A 24,808-nucleotide genomic window follows, 5' to 3' on the forward strand; every position below is an offset into this window, starting at 1 on the left:
TCAGTGTTGTTTACCGGTATATAAAAAAAATGCAAGGGGGGCTCCAAAGTCGCAAAAAATACACAAAACGCTTTAAAATGCTTTATTTCCAGACCTTAAAAGATTAACATTTAAAAAACAACACCACCGAACATTTGAAAATAATAAATTAACAGTAGCTCCAACATTATGATTATAAACCTGGACATAAAATCTTAACCATAAAACACCAGCAAAATTAATTTGTCTTTTTTTTTTCCCCCTCATCAGACTGAACTAAATATTATGCTAAAATGTTCTAATTGGTAACAATAATAATATACTATTGTTTTGTTTTGCATATATGCCCATCTTTGGCCGTACAGTTTCCCTTAAAGTCACATCAATAAAACTATTAGCATGAACTGAATGTAGCAGGTCGCGTAACAGCGATTTTGACACATGAAAGTGTATTTATAACACGCACGATATCTAAGAAAAGATGATTTGACTAACGATTGAGAAAAAAAGGATCATCTGAGGATCGTTTGATTGATGCAAGAAACTGCTTAAAATGCTTTAAATCTAATAAGAGGTCTGATTCGTTGTACAGCATTAAACACCGTTTACGCTCGCGGTGTGCACGCGTGTGTTTCTGTGTGCTTTCAACTCCTCACAGGAAGTTCCAACCCTTCGGCTCCGCCCTGTCTGACTGTGATCGGTCGGTTCTCGTGGTGAATGTACCACGTAACCGGAGCACAGGCGAGAGATGCTCTTCGCCCGCTTGTCGTTTCCGTCCCCATCGCGCCGGAGCGTCTCGTCTCGTCTCGTCTCGTCTCTCGGGGCCCGTTCCTGTCTGCCGTCTGCGTTCAGGGTGGTTCATCACCCTCCGTCGGTAAAAACAAGAGCCCTGCGAAGAGAAACGCCCCGGTTAGACGGTCACAAAATTCAAGTAATATTTAATTTCTTATTTCCTGCATCATTATTCGGAAAATCACTCTGTGCCGCTCAAGAAACATTTCTGATCGTTTTCAGGGTTGTTCCGGTTATCACAGTGGAGACCGTTTCTTACAAATGACGTTCAGCCAGCCCTTAGGACTCTTCCCAGTCGTGTGAGCGTTTCTCTGAAGCACTGAGATGCTGCAGACTGTGGAGGATTTCCTGCAGGCCGTCAGCTGGACAGAGAAACACGGTATGAGTTCACGCATGCACGTGGGGGAAGCGCGGTGCGCGAGCAGAGACAGAAGTCTTACCGAGCTCCGATATATGAGACTCCATCTCACACAGCCGCTGAGAGCGCATCAAGCCATCACCTAACACAGACACGCAAAAAACTCTTTTATAGTGTTAAGACGGCCCAGACATGAGATGCATAAAGAAAGTGATGATATATGTGACCCAGGGCCACAAAACCAGTCAAAAGGTCACAATTTGAAAACAAATAAGCTTCACATTGATGTATGGTTTGTTAGAGATGCAACTATTTGAACATTTAGAATCTAAAAAATCTAAATATTGAGAAAATCGCCTTTAAAATTAGTCCAAATGAAAATCTTAGCAATGCATATTGGATGCATTTACTGTAGGAACTTCGCCAAAAATATTCTTGGAACATGATCTTTACTTAATATCCTGAAGACTTTTGCCAAATCTGTAATTTTGACCCATGCTGTGTATTTTTGGCTATTGCTATTACTTATGACTGCTTTTGTGCTCCAGGGTCACACATGCTTCTGTGGTTTGCTGTTTAATTAATAAAAAAAAAAAACCTTACTGCAGAAATAAAAGTAAAATAGTCAAATAATGATAAATAAAACTAATAAAAATGTGTATAAATGTAAAAAATATATTAATGAAGTAAAAAAATTAAATTAAAATAATACTGATAGTGAGCGATCATTATAAAAGCGTAAAAAAAATTATTAAAACATTAATGAAATTAAAGTAGAAAATTTCTAAAATTAGTAAATAGAGCTAATGTCATTTATTTTTAATAAACATCTTAATTGCATTTTTGAATGCACCTAGGTGGTTGTTAGGCGAGTCTGGGTGGTTGCTGGGCAACCTGGCAGTAGTAGTGTTTTCTTAAAACGCATTAAAATAAAATTTTAATATTACACCTTTGATGCCGGTTATTATTATACCGCAATGCATTCTGGGAAACAATTGTATTCCCTTTTTCTGATGTTCTGCAAATGAAAGCAGCGGCAGGTTCAGCACACCTCGAGCGTCCTCCTGCGTCAGACTGCTGCGCAGAGCAAGAAGTTTCCCGCTCAGGTTCTCAACGCGCTTGCTGTTCTCCTGCAGCTCCGTCTGAACGCTCTTCCACGCCATCTTCTCCTCCATCAGACATCCCTCCATCACGGCACGCAGCTCCTTCTCCTGGGTCACCTGACCCTGCAGAGACTTCACCTCCACACAGCGCTACACACGCACAAAAAAAAAGAAAAGGCGCAGTATGTAATATTGACAGCTACTGGTAATTTTTCTCCTCCGACTCAATCACATGGGTTGCCAGATTGAGGACACAGAACGGAAATGAGTGCAATTGAAAGGCAACGAGTCTGTACAGGTGCATCTCAATGAATAAGAATATTGTGAAAAACGTAATTATTTTTTGACTACTTTCAAAAAGCATCAGCGAGGAGTGAATGAAGAGATCAGTGTGTGGCTCTGCTGAGACACTATTGAGCTTCAGCTCGTTGTTGGATCCACTGTTTCTCATCTTTCTCTTGAAAGTGTACCATAGACTCGACGTTCAGGTCAGGCATGCTGGCTGACCGATCAAGCTCAGCAATATCACGGTCAGCAGAGCTCTTGGAAGTGGTCTCGTCACTGTGGGCGGGTGCTAAGGTCCTGCTGGAAAAGGAAATCAGCATCTTCATAAAGGTTTTTTTTTAGCAGATGGAAGCATAATGTGCTCCAAAATCACCTGATAGAAGGCTGCATTGAGTTTTTTTTAACGTCACGGCACCACAAACCATCTGCGACTTCAGAAATCTCACGCTGGACTTCAAGCAGCTCGGGTTCAGTCCAGATATTTTTCTCCTCGGCCCAGTGAAGATGCTTCTAGCGCTGTTTCGGTTTCAGGAGAGTCTTGGTAGCTCTTTTCCCGAAGACGTCTGAGCAGGTGACTCCAGCTTCAGTCCACTCTCCCAAGCGTCTGAATCAGGTTTGCCTGGTAGTATAAACTTTGCATCTAACATGCTTTGATACAGCACTCTGTGAAGAGCCAGGCCTTTCAGTAATGGCCTTCTGTGACTTCACCTCTGTCTGGAGGGTGTCAATGATCGACTTCTCGCCAAGTCAGCAATCTTCCCCATTACTGCAGCGTCAAAGAACAAGAGATACCCGGGGATTTCTATTACAGGGATGGTTATTTAATAAAACTCAAATATAAATATTCTAATATTTTTTTTGGACTTTTATGAGCTGTAAGCTCTAATCATCAAAATTCAAATGATAAAAAAAGCTTTATTTTACATGTAATAAACCTACAATTATTTTTTGAGATGCACCTGTAAGTTGTTATTGAGTTCATGTATCTGCATTTTAATTCAGATCACATGCTAGCTTTAATGGCTCGAATACTGTTTTCTCCACTAACTGGCAACCCGGGCTGTTGAAACACTATTGGGTAAATTAGCAGTGGGAGGAGTCATAACAGACGTTCATTTATTAATAGTCTATCTGTCTATAGCCAGTATTATGTTTTGTAGAAACAAGTATGCAAATGTAGCATGCTTCCTAAATATCTGCGAAGGTATTATGATTTAACGCTTTGTTTGTACACTCCAAAAATGCCGTGAAGCACCTTTACGAGAACCACACAATAACTGCATCAAACGTGCAGCTATGACGTGTAAAATGTGCTAGTTTTACAACCTCAGTTTTATGCATGGCAACCCTTGAGCTCAACTTTATTTTGATGGACTGATTTTACAGCATGCCGTTCATTTTATTATGACCCGTTACACAACCAAATGGATATAAAGTCCAGTAATGCTCTGAGATTTTATACAATTAAATTTTAAATGTTAAACTGTTTTGTCACTTCGCATACATTCAAAGGCTTCGCTTTTAGATTGCAGTCACGCTTAATCGCAAACTAGGCGCCAATTACATGGCAGTTGTTTGGTACAGTCCTCCTCACATGAAGACGAGTGCTATGAGATGACGATGTCAGCACCTTATGAAGCTGAATGGCCATTTCCTGCATCTCTGCCTCCAGCTGGTCTGCGTACGCCTGCTCTAACGCATCACGGGGCGGCCGTGCGTTACTATGCCAACGGGCTATTGCTGAGGTCATCTTCCTCTTAGGACCAAACAGACTACACAAAATACATAAAATAAAGTAACACATTTTAACAATCAAAAAATGTACAATTTGGAGTGATGAATAAAATTGTAAAAAAATAAAAATATATTTATATATATATTTATTTATATAATTTATTTATATATTTATATATATATCCCAAAAAGACAAATAAAATGCAATGAATAATGAAAAAAATATATATATTTACAAAAAAATTGTAAATATCAACTACACAGTGATGGACCAATTCTAAAAAAAAAGTATAAATAAAAAATGAAATTAATAAAATGACAAATTAGTGAAACAATTTTAATATAATTTTAATAAACACTTCATTTTAATTAATTTAAATAATTTCGACAAATCTAAAATGGTTATTAAAGAAAACGCTTTTTTAAAAAAAAGTGATTGTAATTAAATTAATTAAAACTAAATAATGCAAAGACTCACGTGACGCCAACTTCCTTGAGGTCGTTCTCAGTAAGCGTGAGGAAGATCCTCAGATCGATGTCTTGCTCCTCCAGCAGTGGAAGGTACTTACGGAACCCGATCTGCTCGAGGAACTCTGCCAGATCCTGCAACGTGTTTACATGCTCTTTACATCTTCACTCTCACACGCGCGCATGCAGTGAAGCTACTAGAGGAACACACACCTTGGGTCCCGTGTATGAAGGGGGATGTCCAGAGGAAGACGGAGCCTCGCGGTGACCTGCGCCGCTGCTGCTGCTGCTGCTGTTCCCGGGACTCCTGCCTTTGGAGTGCTGGTGTTTATTGGATCGGCGCGGACAACTCCTCTTGGCTTGATCGGAGTCCTGCGAACACGACGAGACGTTGAGAGAACAGTTTGCCGGAGATTTTGGCAGCGGTGCGCGACGGGTCGGACCTCGTTGCTCTCGAGCGACGCCTCCCTGCTGAGTCCGAGGAGATGAGACAGACCCTCGCTGCTGCTGCTGCTGCTTCTCACGGTGGGCATGTCGTGGTCGAAGAACAGCTCGTCTGCACGCAGGACGCAAACAGAGTCACATGGCGTCTCACGTTCCTTATCGGAATCATCCACATCCAGCTGAACGTCTCACCTCTGCTGCTGTTGCTCTGGCCGTCGAGCTCATTGATAGGGGAAGTGACATCACGATTGCAGATTCCCTCGCTCGGATCGCCAACGTCCCGAAAGGTGACGTATCCAGGCGGAGCCTCAGGAACCTCTGCAATGAAAAAACACGCTATATAGATTCAACGTCCCCTTTTCACTATTTTATTCTATTTTTATTTGATTAAAATGCATATCTAACTTAAAATAAGAGTATATTTATAAAATACTTTTAAAATTTCATAGAATAATAACATTTTTAATGCTGTGAAAAAACTTTCCTTTGTATATAGATTCAGCATCCCTTTACACTAATTTAATTAAAATATATTTTATATTTAACCTAAAATAAATGTGAATATTCTTGTAAAATAAATTTGACAATTTACAATTTTTTACTGTTTCATTCATTAAAGGAAACAACTTTTTTTAATGTGATTTAAATAAATTTTTATAAAATACTTCAAATATATGTTACATTTAATAACCATTTCATTAAGTATTTTTATTATTGAATTAAGATTTTTGAATGTGACTTAAATGTAAATATTAAATATTTAATATATATATATTTTAAGAATTTCGTCAAATAACCATTTTGTTAAATGTTTAATTCCGTGGGAAAAAACCTTTTCTCTGTCTGTATAGTTTCAACATCTCTTTAAACTATTTTATTAAAATTTATTTTAAATGTGAATATACATATTTAAAATTGTGAATCATTTCAACATTTACAATTAATTTAAAATTTCATAAAATAATTTCATTAAATATTTTAAAGCAGTGTATATAGATGTTTGCAACATCCCTTTCCACTATTTTCCTTCATTAAAATGTACTTATATATATATATATATATATATATATATTTAACTTTAAATGTAAATATATTTGTAGTGTCTTATAAATATTTACAATTTAATAACTACTTCATTAAATGTTTATTAATAAATTCATTAATAAATTTAATGTCCTTTGCCTCTAAATATACACATGCAACAGTTAACAGAGAGATAAATGTTACAAAAGATTCTTCAATTAAAAAATGGTTTTCATAAAAAATATGAAGCTGCACGGCTGTTCTGAACATTGATAATAGTCAGCAATGTTTTTTGAGCAGCATATTAAAATCATTTCCGGAGGATCATGTGACACTGAATAACATTTCAAAATATATGCAGAAAGGGGTCATTGTAGATGTATAGCGTGAGAACCGTGTTTGGAGCCGACTCGGACGCGTGCGATGGCTTGGGGGCCGTCGTGAATGCTGGGTCCTCTGGTTCTGCTGCGAGCCGGCCGGACCCTAGGGGACGCGCTCTCTTCTTCAGACGAGCTCAGCTCCTCATGCAGAGCTAGAGACGCAGATCAGCTCGGGTTATCTTCAGCGTTCACCACACAGGAGGTCACCTACAGAAGCTGAGGAGCGGGACCGACCTGACTTGGCTCTCAAGACGTGCACGTCGATGAGGCTGGCGATTTTAGTGTGTCCGTACATCATAGCCAGAGCTCTGGCCGTTTCTCCATTCACGTTCCTCTCCTCCGTTCGCACGCCCTGAATCACACACACAACCAAACGCACTCAAAACACACACACACATTTTTTTTTTAACATGTTTGGGGTAAACAGTTGCTCTGACCTACAGTTCTGTTGTGCTATTTGGTAAATGACATGAGGGATTGTGAAAAAAAAAATACATTTCGGCCACAATTTAGTTTGATGTACAACTATTTTTATTCATTTATTTATTAATGATTTAAATATAAAATATATATAGGGTTAATTATACACGACTAGTGAAACGTTTGGAAACAGATTTTATATATATTTTTTTAAGATGTTCATCAAGGCTGCATTTATCAAAAATACACTGAAAAAAATATATATTGTGAAATAATATTGCGACGTGTTCTGTTTTAATATGCATTAAAATCTAATTCATTGCTGTGATGTAAAGCTGACTTTTCAGCATCATTACTCCAGTCTTTAGTGTCACATGATCCTTCAGGAATCATTCTGATATGATATGATTTATTAACAGTGCTGGAAACGGCTTAGTAAAAATATTTGGAACCTGTGATTTTTTTATTCATTTTTTAAGGATTATTGAATAAATAAAACGTTAAAAAGAAGAGCATTTATTTTGAGTAGAAATCCTTTCTATTAATATACACTACAATTCAAACTTTTGGAGTCAGTACATTTTTATTTTTTTAAAACAAATTAGCTAAGATGTGTTAAATTGATAAGAAGATTTTTATTGTTAGAAAAGATTTATATTTTTAATAAATTCTGTTCTTTATAACATTTTATTCATCAAAGAATCCTGGAAGAAAAGTATTGCAGTTTTCCCAAAAAAATATTTGCGGTCACAACTTTGCCGACATTGATCATTCTAATAATAAATCTGTATATTAAAATGATCACGTGACACTTTAGAATGGAGAATGGAAATTCAGCTTTACGTAACAGATATTAATTATATTTTAAAGTATATTAAAACAAAAAACAATTCTTTGAAATGATAAAACATTTCACAATATTCATTTTATTCCTGCATTTTTTATCAAATACATGCAGCCTTAAAAATTTACAAAATTTTATAAAATCTTACCGTTTTCAGACTTTTGGCTGGTTGTGTGTATATAAATAAGTACAAATATACAACAAAAAAACCAAGAAAATATTAAAAACAAAACTGATAAGAACAATTATATAAAGTCAGCTTAATGCATGACAAAAAGAGAATTATTTCTGAAAATGTCCATTAATATATTTTCAGAATAAAAACGTTGCCTAGTATTATTGAAAACTGGACAATTAAAATCTGGTTTAAACTAAAAGAATGTTTACACCTTTCACAGACCGGTTTCTCTTCAGTCTTGTATTGCAGCTATTTTTAAAACTAAGCTCTAAGTAGAGACCAGGCATGAATCTAGCACCGGTTTCACAGACGAGGCTTGAGCCCGGTTCTAGGCTAAAATGTAAATCTGAGCTGTTTCAACTGAAAGAAACTGCACTGACTGATCTCAACATATGTTTTGTCTCAAGATGCACACCAGAATGCCTTTTTTTTGCAAGGCAAGCTTCTAAAAATGACTTAAATGCCCTGACTGAACTGTGGCCCAATCCCCGTCTATGAAATCGAGCCCTAATGTTAATCGTCATTACCAAACCGATGCGAATACATCATTATTCATTCGTGAGTCTGATTTCAGGGTAAGGTCACACTTGCATGGTTGAGCAGGCACTGAACGATGATTTCATGGCCGGACGCAGCAGCTTCCATGAGCGGGGTGAATCCTGACAGCGGCTCTCTGTGAGGGTCAAAGGTCAAAGGTTTACCAGCTGGATTGTGCCCAGAAACCAAATAGCAGAGTTCATTGCATGCCGAGCAGTAAGTACAGTACTGTTAATGTGTAAACCGTGTCATGTGAGTGGCCCAGAGTTATCTTGCAAAGATAAAACGTTTATGTATTTCTATATAAGAGCAAAATCAGGAATCTGGTGCTATTGCTTCTAGCTGATAAATTAGGGGTTATTTTTCTTTTAAGCGCTCCATGGGGTAAGACTCTTGTATTTGGGGATGTTTTGTCCCATTCCAGCGCAGCTGGCCACTGTTGTATCTGTGATGCATTTCATGTTACGCAAATACACAAGTCCTTCTGACTTCTTTAACTGCGATCCAGTTTAACATCGCCAACATCCTAATTGCTCCAAATAACTGACTGCTAACGTACGGAGTCTGTTTGTGTGAGGAAGGAGGCGAGTTCAAGGGCGTAGGAAGGACATCCAATGAATGCACATGCGACTCACTTGATATTGGCGTTGGCGTGGTGCTCTAGTAAGAATTTGACCATCTGCTGATGTCCGGTAGCGGTGCTGTGCAGCAGAGCCGTCCAGCCGCGCGCGTCCCTGCCTTCCAGCTGCGCCCCTTGCTGTGCAGAGAGAGCCTCCGTTCAGTGCCGTACAGCGAGCGCTGGGCGCTTGTCATTTTTTTCGCGGAAATGCAGATTTTGTGCACGCCTGACCTGCAGCAGGAAGTAGGCGATGCTCTCGTTCCCGCAGCTGGCGGCGAGCATCAGCGGCGTGAGTCCTTTGGACGTGGTGGTGTTGGCGCTGACGCCCGTCTCCAGCAGCAGGTTGGTGATGTTATCGTGACCGATGTATGCAGCGTACATCAGAGGAGTCCAGCCGCCGATGTTCTTCCCATCCAGATCCACATCTCCCCTGAAGAACAGCACAGACACACACAAGTCATCCTGCTGAGGTTCCTGCTCGTGGCTGGTAAATAAGATACATAGACAGACAGACAGATAGATAGATCTATATCTATCTATCCCTCCCTGTATTCATCATCCATCCATTCATCTCTCTCTCACTCTAAATATATATATATAAATAATACATTCTATCTATCCCTCTCTCACTCTCTTTCTTGCTCTTTATCACCAATTTCTCTCTCTCTCTACCATCCATCAATTTATCAGTCTATCCCTCCATTTATCTATTAAGCTCTCTCTTTCTTTATATAGTCTATCCATCTACCTGTCAATCTAATAGTCTCCATTTATCATCTCACTCTCACGCATCCATCATTTTATCTATCTATCTATCTATCCATCCCTGTCTCTTGCCCATTACCAATCTCTCATCTATCTATCTTTCTCTACCATCCATCAATTTATCAGTCTATCCCTCTATTTATCTATTACCAATCTCTCTCTCTCTCTCTCTCTCTCTCTCTCTCTCTCTCTCTCTCTCTATATATATATATATATATATATATATATATATATATATATATATATATATATATATTAGTCCATCTGCCTGTCAATCTATTAGTCTCTAACTCTCTGTCTCATCCATAATTTCATATCTACGACCAAAAACTCTCTAAATCCAGCCTGCTGATCAGCTTAAACCAACTAAAACCAGCCAACCAGTCTAGGCTGGTTTTAGCACATTTTTTTTCACCTATCCATCTTTCTAGTTGAAGCATGTTTCTTTAAACGTTCGGGCACACTGAACTGAAACACCTCAGAAACGGTTAGAGGGAGACATGCACGGCAGGCTTCTCCCGTCTGACCTGCGGATGCACTCGGCCACCACATCATACTGTCCGATGGAGCAGGCGGTGTGAAGATCCAGCGGCACGTCCAGCTCCTCCGGGCCGATCAGAGCGCCGCCTCCTTCGGCCAGCCACACGGACAGACTCGCGCCCAACTGATCCGACTCACTGCTCGCCTCGTCGCTCAGCTCAGACATCCTCCTCTGGAAATGAGGTTGGACATTCAATATGCACAGTCCTGTGCAATAATATTAAAATAACAATAAAAAATAAAACTATTTATCCCAGTTTACTCAGTGAAATTATGTTCCGTTATCCGGTTTCAGGACTATTACCCGTCGCTCAGTTCAGCTCAGATAAATCTCATGTGTGTATAACAGTTATGGTGCTGAAAAGGTATAGTTACAAAAGTTATAAGCAAACTCTTCACATGCAAACGACAGCTTTTCGCAACAACCGTTCACGCCATAAACGCTTAGCCTAATAAAGCATTCTATAAATAAGCGTACAAACCTTTAGCGATTACACCTTTCCAAATTGGTTAATCAATGTTTTGTTCGGAAACCGCAACAGCAGCGGCAACTCAAAGAAAGATTTGCGTTTCAGCCGGGGCGTGTTGTTAAATGCGTTGTAGGGAGTTGTAGTCTTTTACCTGCTTCTCATAATATGGTTTAAACGGCCAGTGCACTATATAAGACTACATATCCCATCGGTCTGTGCGTCAGCGCTAATACCTTACGTGCCTGACGACATCAAACAGCAACACATTTGTTGATAAAATGCAAAAAGAATGATTCACATAATAATATAGCTAAAAAATAAAAGGCTTGTTTTCACTAAGAGCATGGATTTAGGTAAGATAATATGCATGAACTGTTTGAGAACAACTGACATTTCCAATATAAGCCTTTTAAATACGTTGCTATAGCAACTCAGTTACGCACGAAGAAATGTTATTTATATTTTAATCGTCGGTATTAGTCAATAAAATTCCTAAACCACAGCACAGTGTTAAATACATAATATAATACAAAATTAAATGGAAATGTTTGGGGCATAATTCATTTATTTAGATTTTTCCCTAAAATGTTTTCTATGAAAATGACAAGTGAAATCTTTTATTAAAGTATACACAGAGAACATATCACAAAATTAGTACATAAAATCTTACTATGCATCTAATTAAGGCACAAATCCTGTTGTTTGATGTTACAGTGTTAAATCATAAGTTGAAGTTAAAGCAAAAGTCTTCAGCTGTTTTAGTGAAAACAAAAGGTTTTGTGTCTCCATCAGTCTTTGTGTGTTCCTGTGTCTCCTGGGGCCCTTGCAGTGTGTGTGTCTCTTGAGACTTGTCAGTTTTGTTTGTGGGGTGTGCGTTTCTCTCAGCTTTCCGGTGAAATACGGGTTTGCACCCAGAGACACTGGTGACCCGGGCAGAGGTCATTGCTGTGGAAAGAAATAGCAGTTTTGTAAGAAATGTGTATGTATGTGTAATTAAAAAAAACAACAACACAATGCATTTTTTAAACAGACTCTGTGAGAAAGTAAAAAAAAAAAAAGCTAAAATATTTTAAAAGAAAGAGTTTTAATTACCTGAATAAATACACATTAAGATGACTTATATCATATTTAATTATTAAATAAAAATTAATAATAAATTATTTTCATATAAATAATTTTAAAATAAAATATCAATAATGTAACAATAGTAACTAATTAGTTAACAATTTTTAATAAATATACTACAATTTATTATAAAAATTTACAATATTAATTCCCACGGTATTATCTGGTTCATGAAAATACAAAGCTGCCCTTTTATTAAAAACAAAATGAACATACATAATTTACAATTATGCCACTGCCTTACCTGACTCTATGAGTTTGAACTGTCTGGCTCTTTCCTCTTCCATCTTTTTCCTGTAGTCTCCAGAGATCGCTCGCATTACCTGCCTCTTCTTCACCAAGGGAGCTTTGGAGCTGCGTAACGTCTTCAGAGCATGGCTTGCTTCTTCCCCTAAACAGCGCCACGTATAAACAACACAGAAGGTGAGGATTTCTTTTTAACTAATTCGACATTTATTATTTGGGATAAACCTTGAGATGCATCGTCCCCTCAACTCATGGAATGCACAATGAAAAAAACATGACTTTTGAAAATTGTTAAAGTTATCAGTTTTTCAAATTAACTATATATATATATATGTGTGTGTGTGTGTGTGTGTGTGTGTGTGTGTGTGTGTGTTGTCTCACTCACGTTGTTTGCTGGAGGTTTTTTGAGTTCTCAGGCCGAGCTCCAGCTGTTCGATGCACCAATCTAATTCTCGACTCAGCTGCTCATCAGGAGTCTAACACACACACACACACACACGGCCATGGTTTTTATAGTTTTTATATATTCTATTGACCTACACCTAAACCTACCCCTTACAGGAAACTTTCTGCATTTTTACATTTACAAAAAAATTCAAGTTTCGTGTTATTTATTCTTTGCCCGTTGGGACCTCAATTTAGTTCCCCTCGACTCTGTGTGTATTCAAGTCCCCACCAGAATACAAATGACAAAAAAACAAGTACACACACACACAGTTATTAAGTGAAGTTGTTTGTTTTTGCCACAGTTTACACACGTAAACACAACAGTAACTATATATTTATATATACACAAATGCGTATGCGCTCACCAGTTCTGTGGTCTCTTGTTTGGGTGGTTCCTCGTTGATTTTTACCCCTTTCTGTTGATTATCTTTCCGGTCACCGGTTTTCTTTTTCTTCTTCTTGTGTTTTTTAGCGTTGGCAGGAGTGTCAGCATTTGGGGCTGTCGTTTTTGGTTCCTCGCCACCCGTTTTTTTCTCATTTTCCAGTGTTGTGGTTGTTTCTGGAAAGCATGAACAAATTCAGAGCAATTATCTGCCCCAATAAGTCAAACGGTGCAATTCAATATAAAAGTCAGCAAAATTACACGTAAATTCAATATAAATTAGCTAATATGGCTTGTTTTGAAATCTTACCTGTTCCAGTTGATTCCTCTGCCATAGCTGGGTTTTGAACTTGATAACACAAATTCACTAGTTGTGTTCTTTCCTATGGGAAAAAAACACAAGCGATTCGCCTATCAAGTACGCAGCGCTTAAGGAAAAATATAAATGTGATTAAATAAATTAACTACTTCGTTGTGTTTTCAAATATATATCCAGAATTTAGCTATGCATGTGAATGTCCCATATGAGTGCACCAAAGAAAGGGCTCCGCCGGTAACACATTTACCATTCTAAAAGTTCCTACTGCAGCGCAATAAAATTTGCCCTCCTTTTTAGGCAATGGTGACACAAAGACCGCACTAAAACATACTGGATCTCAAATGCATTGTATTTTTCGGTCATTTTTTGAGGACCAACGATAGTCATAATTATTAATCGATAAAGTTTTGCATTCGCTGTTATTAAAAGGAACCGGACAATGCGGTTGTTTTTTACGTGGTTATGTAATCGACACCAAACTGGTTCAAAGCTAGAAATGGAAGGATTTTAAAAGCATCTGACGTTAACTCAAGATATTTCACGAATATTGTTGATTAAAAGTTCCTATAACGCCACGTGAAATGTAAAAACAATTTCAGTCTGCAGAAACGGACCGAAAAAGCCGTTCATAATTACATCAAAATCGCGCTAAAACTATTATAAATAAATACTAAAGAAGAACACCCACCCCCCCGCTCTGCTCCAGCCAATGAGAGTTTGCATGGGCGTGGCTTAGCCCGCGCACAGACGTCACTGACTGTATAAATATAAGGCAGTTCGTTCTGCGCGTGACCGACGTTCCTTGTTTTGGGTTTGACGGATTAACCGAAACAAAAAATCGTAAGTATCGTTAACGGTAGGTCACAAACCAACAGAAACCACCGTATGGCGTGTTTAGGCTTTTGCGCAGCGTGTTTTAAGACATTTTATAACGTAGAAATCGTTTTAGTCCGCGTTTCGTGTTTCGATCCGTACACGGCGGTTTTAGATGGGTTTTTGTCGCGGTAGCAACAAGCTAAGCTAACGAGGGCGAGCTCGTATTTACTTCTGCTTTATCTCAGAAGTTCGCCTAGCGATTTTTAACTTTAGATTTCCGTTTTTTAGCGTGTCGTCTCACGATAGGAGTCGTGTTTTATTTCACGGCTTTCGGTCATCGGTAACCGAATTGTCGCGTAGACAAAGAAAAGGCTGTAATTGGTTTTCTTGGGCGCCATGTTACACATAAAGGCAGAAACGTGTCTGTGTCTCGTCCTGAGATGGTGGACTTCGCTGCTGCTGCATTAATCGGAGCTCCCGCGGCTCAATTTCCCGGTGTTTTCTCATCTCTTCAATCGCGATTGAAGGCGCCGTGGCGTATATGTAGTAGTAGTTGCTGAATGGTTGAATGAAAGTCGCTGCCGTTGAAGATTTTTGCCTTCAGGCGGTGTGCGTGTTGAATGGGATTCAGTTGTGTGTGTGTGTGTGTGTGTGGCCCAGTGTCCCACTGCGAGTTAAGGTTATTGACTCTCCACAGCAACACGCGTTTCTACACGCTTACATGCGTAACTTTTAACGTACTTTTTTAAAAATTTAATACAAGTTCGGCGTTTACGGAACCGTGTGTATTTATATCGCCAACTCTCTTCCATTTACGTATCCGTTCAGCGTTTATCTCCTAAATGGCGCCCCCATGTTGTAAAGTGCGTCTTTAGGACGTTGTTGTCATGGTGTCGTGTTCCTAAACACGAAAGGTTTCTGCGGGACACGAGCGGGCGTTTTGTTGTGGCTGACGTCACGGCGCGTGGAAACCCCCGCGGCTGTTGTCCTTTTCTTATCGGGTTTTTTTGTCTCCCTTTAGGCCACTTCATTAGAGTGCCATGGCACGTACTAAACAGACCGCCCGTAAATCCACCGGCGGTAAAGCCCCCAGGAAGCAGCTGGCCACCAAAGCGGCCAGGAAGAGCGCGCCCTCCACCGGCGGAGTCAAGAAGCCCCACAGATACCGGTGAGAAACACTGAACACGTGGGGTGGTGGTGGTAGTATGATGATTGTTTATCACTGCCTTATTTTCTGTATGCGTTGGAGGTTTTATACACTACTGCGTACATACTGAGTGTTATTCGGCGTATATCTCAACACACAACCATTTAGATACCTGCGCTTATATTATAGCGCTTTTCATTTTAAAGATGTGAAATTGTACGCTTGCAGTACATTTTATTCATGCAATAATTTATACAATGAATATCTGTAATATGCGGGAAGACTCCAAGACATTTAAAGTTGAACTAAATGGTTTCTTTCAGCGAAAATAAACGTAAAAAACCTAATTTGCTATAAATTCTTGCCACACATGGCTACGGAAGCTGGCGTGGTGTTAATAGCGGATCGTAAATGCTTACACATGATCTAATGCATACAAAACAAATGTACGTTTTTTAAAATTGTATTTATTTTTTAAACTATATATAGTTTGTACATGGTGTATACATAATGCGGTATAGGTGTATTTGAGAAGTAATTGTACTTTAACTTTATGTATATTATACATATCAGTAGATACACATTGATATGACCCATATGCTTAATATTTTATGTACTGTATGAATTTTGTGTAATGTAATGTACTGATTGTTTACTGTATGCATGATTGTTAAAACAGCTATGTACTTTGCTTTCTTTGTGAATTTCATGTTTTATGCTAATATCGGCAAATCAATCATTCGTAGCTTTCTGCTTCGTTTCCCCTCTCAGTCCAGGAACTGTGGCTCTTCGTGAGATCCGTCGGTACCAGAAGTCCACAGAGTTGCTGATCCGCAAGCTTCCGTTCCAGCGTCTGGTTCGTGAGATCGCCCAGGACTTCAAGACCGACTTGCGTTTCCAGAGCGCTGCCATCGGCGCCTTGCAGGTGTGTCTTTAGCTCCCGGTTGTGTGTAGATCTACCTTTTTTTGCGTGCGGTCACTCCTAACGACTTCTCGCTCTGGTTTGTAGGAGGCTAGCGAAGCGTACCTGGTGGGTTTGTTTGAGGACACCAACTTGTGCGCCATCCACGCCAAACGTGTCACCATCATGCCCAAAGACATCCAGTTGGCCCGTCGAATCCGTGGAGAGCGTGCTTAAACTCTCTTTGCTATTTACTCTAACTTTTTTTTGTGTGGAGGAATATATTGGGGCGGGGTTTGACGTGCGGGAGGGTCGGGTGGGAGGGACATTAGGGTTCTTACACTCTTGACTATAAATGCCTGTGTAGTTTATTTTTTGTATTTTTATTTTATTTTTTGGTAGTTGCGGTAGGGGAGGGGTATCTTGTGGTTCAAGTTGATAGTAGGGGGGCAGCGTCAGAACATTCCGGGAGCTCCTCAGGGTTTTAAAGTTTGTATTTTAGACTTTCATATACCTCTGCCTAGTCTGCATGCTTCATGATGAATTAGAACGTGTCCTTTTATTTCTATTGTTATTATATTGGGTTTCTCTTCTATTGTGGCCATTTGGTTGTAAATAAACTTTCCACTACCTCAATGTCGTTTGCTGTTCGTTATTTGGCTTTAGAAGCGTTTAAGGTGCTTTTGCTTCAAGCTAAATGCATTTATAGGTGCTAATTTTATATGGCTGCTTTGACCAATATAAGTCCTGGTTTAAATAACCCAGCAGTCCTTTATGAACGTGTTTGGGTTAAGTGTTTCCTCTGGAGGATGTGAGATTTGTAAACGAGTAACTTGCATGCACACTTTAATCACAATGCTTAAGTCATTTATTTAGCATCTGAAGTATGTTTTCAATGCATTTAAGAACGGTTTCCTGAATACTGCCAGTCACACAATTACAAGTTTAAAAAAAAAACTCTCCTCTATGCTTTTAGTACAATGCTACTGGCTTTACACTACTCAATATAAACCCATCTACAGATGATACAGCCGCTCTCGAGAGCACAAAACGTGGACGGTGGAATTCTTCCAAAAGGCATCGTTGAACAATAAATAAACTTTACAAATCAAAAATGTCCCCGTTAAGCCACTATGAGGGTTTGTTTTTGGTGCTGACTTCCTCCTGTTCTTCATCGGACAGCAGGCCCGGTAAATGTTCGTGGAGGTTTTTCTCCAGAGACTTGTCGATCTCGGTCTCTCTCCTGAAAATGCACCAGGTGACGAAGCCCACCGCAACGAGGCTGAGGGGCAGGACTTTCCACACGGGCCTCTGGTAGCCGCTGCCCATTGAACGGTCCACTTTCCAGGCTCGGTGACTGGCTTTGCTGGTTGAGAACTGGATGGGCTTGGATAACTCCTCGTCGTCATCATCTGGAGGTTTCCTGGACTTTGCATTAAGCTGTGATGTTAGAGACAGCATCCTTGTGGAGCACGGTCTACCGAGACAAATATTTGATAAAACTTTAGTTTCAAAGCATTGCATTTATTTCCAATATTCTCTGGTGGTTGTATGTTCTAAAAGCAGTAATTAAAATGCCATGTACACAGAGATCCCTCCAGCCAAGGTCAGCAGACAAATTAAAAGCTCATTAAAGGGTGTTTAAACAAGTATCGGTCAGAAATCTGTTCAAAAACCATTTGAATTGGTTTCAATGAATGAACGTTTTGTTTTAATTAACGTAACAAAGCAAGCAAATTGGTTGTATAAATTCTACCCAGGTAAAATATGCCTATTTAATAATCCATGAAAGAAAAAAACATTGACTTACTTTAAATTCGCGTGTGTTCTGCTTGTAAAAACACTGCGACCTAATGAAAGCCGTGATAAACGAACGCAGACTTTTGACATCTTCAGCGCTTCTTCGTAACCGGCGTGATTCTCTCAGGTCATGTAACGAGCGCCCCGGTAAATTCTGCCCGGAAGGAAAACTACTACGAACTGAATTATAGTTCCGCTTTGATATTCGCCCGTTTTTAGAGAAAACCTCGTCTGATCACTTTATATATACGTATATATTCCAGAGTGGTATATTATATTACAAACATGCCATAAAGCGAGAATCTTATTCTAATATTGCGTGACAATGAATTTAAGAACTACATATCCCAGAAGTCTAATTACCAACCAATCAGAGATGCGGATTTTGCACAGCCATAGCTACGTCATCAAACTTGGTCTCCGTTTCATTTCTATGGCGCTGTCCGTCCACACGTGATCGTAAGGAAATATCGGATCTTTGTTTTCTTTGGAAGTCATCTTTATATTCTGTTAGGTGAGTTATCTTCATAAATCTATAGTCGTAAATACACCGTTATGATGGCTTTATTTTGTGCCGGGAGGTGCAAAATGCTTGACTAGATTACATTGTTTAACGTTTTTGAAAGAAGTCTCTTATGCTCAAACTAAAATGTTGATTTGACTTTTATTCTTATTAATGTTCAATGGAAACTAGCAGAAAGCTCAGAACAGCGTTTCTTCGGCAGAACCGAACAGAAACCGTCTGTAAGATCAATAAATGTCTTGACAGTCACTATTGATCCATTTAATGGGGATTTGCTGAATAAAAAAAAGTTAATTGCTTTCGATAACTAACGGGTGTGTTGTTGTTTTTCCTCAGAATTGCTGAGAAAGTCAGCAAAAGGAGAAAAAGGAGGTCAAACGCAGTCTCGACGAAATGACATATGTACAAGATGAGACAAAAAAACCAAAGAAAAGCAAAAAGAGAAAGGCTAATGATGAGGTGTGTGATGTCCGTCAGACGTGCGTTTATTGTAATAACACATTTATAATGTCTTCTATAACATTACATTGCTATACGTTTTGAAAAGCTTGAAAAATTCAGTATGTATCATTATGAAATCAACAGTGTCACGTAATCTACTCAGGTCATATGTTGATATGTTTACGTCCATCTTTTGGAGAATGTATGTTTTATTTCTCATTTTGGCTTTACAGGACTTGACAGCAGGCCCGTCACGATAACAACGTTTTGCTGTGCGATATATTGCCTCAAAATATAATTGCAATAAGTGATATTATTGTCATTTTAAGACATAAAATGGTCTTAAAATGACAGTAATATCGCTTATTGCAATATATAATATGTAATATAACCACATAATAATGCAAAAAGGTCGACACACTTTCAATTAATTCCTAAAACTGTTTAGATCATGGAAATTAAGTAAATGCACATTTTTAAATTTCTGTTTTGAATTCAAAGGAGTCCAGAGAAGCTGTTCCTGAATCAGATCTGGTGACGTCACAGAACGATGAAACAGAAAGAAAAAAAAAGAAGAAGAAAAAGAAAAGTAAAGCAGAGGTGAGTCAAAATAATCGACTCTCTTCCTCTAATAATACTGTAATATTGTGAAATATATATAAAACAACTCATTTTAATTTGAATATATATACATAAAAATTTGTGCTGTGATTACTTGCATCCACAATAAAAGTTTTTGTTTACATAGTATATAAATGTGATTTATATTTAAAAGCGCACATATACAGCTTATATTTTGAAAATATTTACATGTATATATTTATATTTATATAATTTATATTATATATAAATACATTAATTTAAAATATAAACATATGTGTGTGTATAATATATATATATATATATATATATATATATATATATATATATATATATATATATATATGTGTGTGTGTGTGTATGTATTTATGTCCTAAAACTGTTTAGATCATGGAAATTAAGTAAATGCACATTTTTAAATTTCTGTTTTGAATTCAAAGGAGTCCAGAGAAGCTGTTCCTGAATCAGATCTGGTGACGTCACAGAACGATGAAACAGAAAGAAAAAAAAAGAAGAAAAAGAAAAGTAAAGCAGAGGTGAGTCAAAATAATCGACTCTCTTCCTCTAATAATACTGTAATATTTTGAAATATTTAAAACAACTCATTTTAATTGGAATATATATATATATATAAATTAGTGCTATAATTTACAGCTTATATTTTGAAAATATTTACATGCATATATTTATATTCATATAATTTATATTATATATAAATTAATTAAAAATATAAATATATTTTCTTTTGAATATGTCACTAATAAAAACTTACTTCTGTGGTGCAAAGCTGAATTTTCAGCATCATTACTCCAGTCTTCAGTGTCACATGATGAATTAATTCTAATATGCGGATTTGCTCAAGAAACACATATGATTATTATCAAATAGTATTTTAGCGGAACCCATGATCATTTTTTTTTTCAGACTGGAAAGTTTATTTTAAATACATTTTCTGTCACTTTTGATAAATTCAATGCATCCTTACTGAATAAAAGTGTCCGTTTCTTTAAAAAAGAAGAGATTTTCCAGCGTTCATTACAACAGGGCTATGTTTATCCCACTCCTTCACACACACACTGTTGACTCTCCTCGCCGCTTTGAAGGTCGCGTTCTTCCTCTTCCTTATTCTCGTGCGAGCACGAATGGTGCTCATTTGTGCATATTACACACGGACAGCGAGGTGTTGCTCTCGAGTTCTGCGTGCTCAGGCTCGGCACGTGGTGCGCGACAAACACCTGCAGTTTCCGTCTAAAGGTGTTTCCCAGCAGGCTGTAGACCAGCGGGTTCAGGCAGCTGTTGGCGCAGGCCGCTAATGTCACAACGTGTCCCGTGAGCGGGTAGCGCTGCCACAGAGTATGGTTTCCACGTCTGCGCGAGGCGTCCGCGTCGCCGCTCAAAAGATGCACGCCGACGAAGACGTTCTCTGGCAGCCAGCACACAAAAAACACGCCCACGGCTGCCACGATCATGCGCAGAGCTTTTGTTCGCTGCGGCCGTTCGGAGCGCAAAAGCACGCGCGCGATTAAAGCGTAGCAGACCCCCATCACGCAAAACGGCAGAGCGAATCCCAACGTCACTTCCAGCCATTGCACCTCAGCCACGCCCACGAAACAGAAGCCACGCCCCCACCCGTGATGCGCGTGCGCAGCAGCGAACGGGATGAGAGTGCACAAGGTGGCCGCCGCCCATATGGTCGCGCAAACCCTGCGTGCGGCGCGCGGGTGTTGCGCGATGGAGGCGTTTTCAGGCAGCGCCCGCGTCCGTAGGCCGGTCAGCGCCAGGCAGCGGTCCAGACTCATCCATGTGAGGGAGAACACGCTGCTGTACATGTTGACCTGTAGGAAAATGGCCATGCACGAGCACAAGACCGCGTCATCGTAATAGCGCTCGCTCAGGTTGAACACTTCGATCAGCGAGTCCAGAACCAACACGAGGTCGGCCAGGGCCAGATTGGTGAAGTACAGGTCCGGCGTGCTCATGCGCTGCCGGGGGTCAAAGTTCACCAGCAGGATCAGGATGTTACCCGTGAGGCCGAGCGGGAAGAGCAGGATGGTGTAGATGCAGGAGAGGAGGAGGCTTGTGGCGTAGGCGTCCGAGGAGGTGGAGCTCGTTTCGTTGGCGTTTAGAACGGACCAGAGCAAGCCGGAGGAATTCGCTCGGGAATCTTCCATGGCCTTCCCCTCTGTGACTTCCACTGTCACGCCGCACGGACATGTGCGGTTTTCTGCATTTTGTTGTCTTTTGGGAGTACTAAAAAACCAAAAGATGCATGTGTCAAAGCTTGCTCTAAATCATAGTAATTTTATCTGGTGAAAAGCGGTGCAAATGATGCCCTAAACACCTACTGATTGGTTAACTGGTTCAGTTCCTGGAGGGCCACTGTTCAGAAGAGTTTAGCTCTAACCCTAGTTAAAGTTTTTCCATGTTCCACTGTGTCATTCCCTCAGCTTAGACGAGTTGATGGATATCTGTCCGTTGTCGTGTGCGCTCGCCACTATGTTAGCTTTTAGCTTAGCTCCATTCATTCCTTAGGATCCAAAAGGGATGAACTTAGAAGCCACCAAACACTTCCATGTTTTCCCTATTTATTCCCTATTTGTCTAGTTACATGAGTACATGTACATTTTATTTTTGTCACCATACTTACTTGTGTGTGTGTATGTGTGTATATATGTATATATATATATATATATATATATATATATATACACACACAAATTTGGCACCAAAACAAAATTCATACACTGTGACTTTATGTAATATGACTTATTGTAATACTTTACCAAAGTATTTTGTTTAATTGCTTATACAGCCTTTTTACACCACTGACTAAACAAAATTGAGGCTGGTAGGTTGAGCTATAATGATATGATCAAATTCTGTACTTAAATTTATCTCGTCGTTCAACCGAAGTTTGAGTTCTTGTCACATGTTATTAGCATTTTATATACTGTGGCGACTACACTGTGATTCTGTGAGAAATGTTGAAGGTGTCTTTTGAACTGCACGTGTATTTACCTCTGCCATAATTAGTTTTACCGATTTTATTCTACAATGGGATTTTCTGTTCATTTTTGCCTGTAATCAGCTGACAGTTTGCAATGAAGCGTTCAAAATAAAGACCTTACCTTGCTTGATGTATTAAGTTGTCCTTCTGTTTGTTTGCACCTTTAGGTCCTTAAAGGTCATTAAGAAATAAATGTAAAAGTCGTTGATTTGCTGTAAAACAGTTTCCTTCTGTGTCTAGCTATACCGAAGAAGCAGTCTCTTCTGCTAAATACTCGCTGTCTCATGTACAAATACATAAATACAGGAGATCCAGGTTGTGTCAAACAGACAATGGCTGCCTCTGTTTACCCCAAACAATATGATTGTGAAATGCTCCATTACCTCCTCTACTGGCTGGAAAATTACTCTGATGGAAGATACAGAGTTTCATAATGACGGACAATGTTTGTATTTGTGTGTGTGATGATCAGAAGGAAGTTTTAATTTTAATTTACATTTTTTTCAAGAAATTAGTACTTTTTTGTTTGAGACGGGCGCATTAAATTAATCCAAAATTAACATCAAAGACATTTATAACGTTGCAAAAGATCGTTTTTTTTTTCCAAATAAAATCTTTTTATTCTTCGAACAGAGCACTGGAGATACGGAGACCTCACAGCAGCGGGAACCGTCTCTAGCAGAGGATGAAAACGGCTCGGATGGTGAGGAAGAGCTGAGTCCTGAGGAGAAACGAGTCCTGGAGAGGAAGTTGAAGAAGATCCTGAAAAAGGAGGAGAAGAAGAGACTAAAGGAAGAAGGCACATACGTCAAAAAAGCGAAGGTCAAGCCAAACCTTGCAGAGAAGAAGGCTCTGGAATACCTCATGCGGTGAGTCAAACTATTTCTTATGCATTTATGTTTCCCAGTTCTTCCAGAGGGTGTTAAACAGCGTTTTAACGGATATACTTCATGTTTGTGTGCTTGTTTAGCTGGTCTGAGAGACGGGAGGAGTGGAAGTTTCAAAAAAGCAGGCAGATATGGTTGCTGCAGCACATGTATGACAGCACAAAGGTACAGGAAACTTCACAATCGCCATTGAATCTCTACAGCTCTACAGTCGATTTGAACTGTTTCCGCGTGTTTCTCCGTTTCAGGTGACTGACGATCATTTCGAAGTGTTGTTGGCGTACCTCGAAGGCCTGTGTGGGGCGTCGCGGGACATCACATTGCAGAAAGCTGAAGCGATTGTGCGCTGGGAAGGACAAGGAGAAGAGGAAGATAAAGAGGAGGCGGAAAAGAAAAAGCAGAGAGCCAAACAGGTCGTCCAGTTGCTGTGATAGACCAGAACACTGAACAAATCATCAAAATGAACAGTCTTTGGTGCTTTATATGAACTTGTCGTTGTACGTTTCATTCATTAAATGATCGCTGTGGGTTTTATCTACCAGTAGGCTATGCTGTGTTTTATTTTATTTTTTTAACCCCATTTAATTATTTCACTGTGTTGGGGAAAGTTGCTTTTTAAAGGAAGTGCATTAGAATATTGCGTTACTCATAGATGCAAACTCTTTTTAAGATCAAAATGGGTCACCTACGATCTTAACTCTTTGTCGTTGGACCAAAGTAAAGTATTTTCTTAACTCTTCAAACATTTTCTCAAAAAAGGGTAATAGTCAGTAATATGTGTATGAGGTCTGAGATGTGAGAACATTTAGCATTTTGGGTCAAGCCAGTATTGTCTATTTTTTAGTTTTTTTTGTGTCTGTGGAATTTTTTTTTTTGAAAATACAAGGTAATAAAAATAGCTTGTAAAGCTATTGAAAAAAAAATCCGTGTGGAGCATGCCATATTTAATGTGAACAGTTTTCGACGTGAAGTTAAGGCAGAAAAGCGGACTACATTTCCCATGATGCCATACGCGGGCACGTTCGTTTGACGTCACACTCATCTCGCCAGGTACAGAAGTCCATGGTGCAAAATGAAAACAACTGTTGCATAAACTTCATTATTTCCGCGGAAGCTAGTCGCATGTAGAGACGGATTCACGTTTGGGTAAAGTAGCTGTGGGCTTTATTTCACGCTTTGTTTTTCTTTTTCTCGCTCATTGTAAAAACAACGAAGTAAAGCGAGAGCT

The 24,808-nt window shown here is 39.1% G+C and overlaps 7 protein-coding genes across 17 annotated transcripts in view; 3 read left to right on the top strand and 4 right to left on the bottom strand.

Moving 5' to 3' along the window:
• Positions 1 to 67: 67 nt before the first annotated feature.
• Positions 68 to 11,044, bottom strand: anks3 (ankyrin repeat and sterile alpha motif domain containing 3). 6 transcript variants are annotated; one of them, XM_043226201.1, is made up of 17 exons: positions 10,952 to 11,033; positions 10,732 to 10,826; positions 10,457 to 10,641; positions 9,396 to 9,594; positions 9,181 to 9,302; positions 8,600 to 8,681; positions 6,801 to 6,918; positions 6,581 to 6,718; positions 5,356 to 5,481; positions 5,163 to 5,275; positions 4,933 to 5,091; positions 4,730 to 4,854; positions 4,082 to 4,289; positions 2,181 to 2,382; positions 1,212 to 1,271; positions 1,031 to 1,133; positions 68 to 868 (listed from the first exon to the last, which is right to left on the bottom strand). In XM_043226201.1, the coding sequence occupies exons 3-16, from the start codon at positions 10,633 to 10,635 to the stop codon at positions 1,051 to 1,053; spliced, it is 1,914 nt and encodes a 637-aa protein (XP_043082136.1). In that variant the 5' UTR covers positions 10,636 to 10,641; positions 10,732 to 10,826; positions 10,952 to 11,033; the 3' UTR covers positions 68 to 868; positions 1,031 to 1,050. The 6 variants fall into 6 exon arrangements, with proteins under 6 accessions (XP_043082136.1, XP_043082141.1, XP_043082140.1 ...); XM_043226206.1 differs by having other exon boundaries at positions 4,148 to 4,289; positions 10,952 to 11,032; XM_043226205.1 differs by having other exon boundaries at positions 10,774 to 10,826; positions 10,952 to 11,029.
• Positions 11,045 to 11,464: 420 nt separating this feature from the next.
• Positions 11,465 to 13,793, bottom strand: c24h8orf33 (chromosome 24 C8orf33 homolog). The gene is made up of 6 exons (XM_043226661.1): positions 13,706 to 13,793; positions 13,450 to 13,522; positions 13,123 to 13,316; positions 12,696 to 12,786; positions 12,309 to 12,455; positions 11,465 to 11,884 (listed from the first exon to the last, which is right to left on the bottom strand). Exons 1-6 carry the CDS (start codon positions 13,706 to 13,708, stop codon positions 11,661 to 11,663), a joined length of 732 nt encoding a protein of 243 aa, XP_043082596.1. The 5' UTR covers positions 13,709 to 13,793; the 3' UTR covers positions 11,465 to 11,660.
• A 401-nt stretch (positions 13,794 to 14,194) lies between these two features.
• h3f3d (H3 histone, family 3D) lies at positions 14,195 to 16,958 on the top strand. The gene is made up of 4 exons (XM_043226660.1): positions 14,195 to 14,298; positions 15,296 to 15,442; positions 16,193 to 16,346; positions 16,431 to 16,958. The coding sequence occupies exons 2-4, from the start codon at positions 15,315 to 15,317 to the stop codon at positions 16,557 to 16,559; spliced, it is 411 nt and encodes a 136-aa protein (XP_043082595.1). The 5' UTR covers positions 14,195 to 14,298; positions 15,296 to 15,314; the 3' UTR covers positions 16,560 to 16,958.
• Positions 16,959 to 17,162: 204 nt separating this feature from the next.
• Positions 17,163 to 18,292, bottom strand: c24h16orf91 (chromosome 24 C16orf91 homolog). Its single transcript, XM_043226659.1, has 2 exons — positions 18,133 to 18,292; positions 17,163 to 17,799 (listed from the first exon to the last, which is right to left on the bottom strand). The coding sequence occupies exons 1-2, from the start codon at positions 18,210 to 18,212 to the stop codon at positions 17,454 to 17,456; spliced, it is 426 nt and encodes a 141-aa protein (XP_043082594.1). The 5' UTR covers positions 18,213 to 18,292; the 3' UTR covers positions 17,163 to 17,453.
• Positions 18,293 to 18,527: 235 nt separating this feature from the next.
• Positions 18,528 to 24,121, top strand: LOC122329640 (uncharacterized protein C7orf50). Of its 4 annotated transcripts, none has more exons than XM_043226021.1 (8): positions 18,549 to 18,636; positions 18,820 to 18,866; positions 18,982 to 19,104; positions 19,588 to 19,686; positions 20,127 to 20,222; positions 23,327 to 23,562; positions 23,664 to 23,745; positions 23,829 to 24,121. In XM_043226021.1, exons 3-8 carry the CDS (start codon positions 19,039 to 19,041, stop codon positions 24,009 to 24,011), a joined length of 762 nt encoding a protein of 253 aa, XP_043081956.1. In that variant the 5' UTR covers positions 18,549 to 18,636; positions 18,820 to 18,866; positions 18,982 to 19,038; the 3' UTR covers positions 24,012 to 24,121. The 4 variants fall into 4 exon arrangements, with proteins under 4 accessions (XP_043081957.1, XP_043081956.1, XP_043081959.1 ...); XM_043226023.1 differs by having other exon boundaries at positions 18,556 to 18,636; positions 18,817 to 18,866; XM_043226022.1 differs by lacking the exon at positions 18,820 to 18,866 and having other exon boundaries at positions 18,528 to 18,636.
• Positions 20,442 to 23,296, bottom strand: LOC122329638 (G-protein coupled estrogen receptor 1-like). Its single transcript, XM_043226017.1, has 2 exons — positions 22,815 to 23,296; positions 20,442 to 21,936 (listed from the first exon to the last, which is right to left on the bottom strand). Exon 2 carries the CDS (start codon positions 21,855 to 21,857, stop codon positions 20,739 to 20,741), a length of 1,119 nt encoding a protein of 372 aa, XP_043081952.1. The 5' UTR covers positions 21,858 to 21,936; positions 22,815 to 23,296; the 3' UTR covers positions 20,442 to 20,738.
• A 461-nt stretch (positions 24,122 to 24,582) lies between the features above and the next one.
• Positions 24,583 to 24,808, top strand: part of decr2 (2,4-dienoyl CoA reductase 2, peroxisomal) — a 3,895-nt gene continuing 3,669 nt past the window's right edge. For 2 of the 3 annotated variants that reach the window (XM_043226020.1, XM_043226018.1), the window contains exon 1: positions 24,583 to 24,726. The gene's annotated coding sequence lies outside the window, so the exon portion shown is untranslated. The remainder of the gene's footprint in view (positions 24,727 to 24,808) is intronic. The other variant, XM_043226019.1, reaches the window with a different exon arrangement.

This window comes from Puntigrus tetrazona, chromosome 24 (genome assembly GCF_018831695.1).
Source record: "Puntigrus tetrazona isolate hp1 chromosome 24, ASM1883169v1, whole genome shotgun sequence".
Lineage (NCBI taxonomy): Eukaryota > Metazoa > Chordata > Actinopteri > Cypriniformes > Cyprinidae > Puntigrus > Puntigrus tetrazona.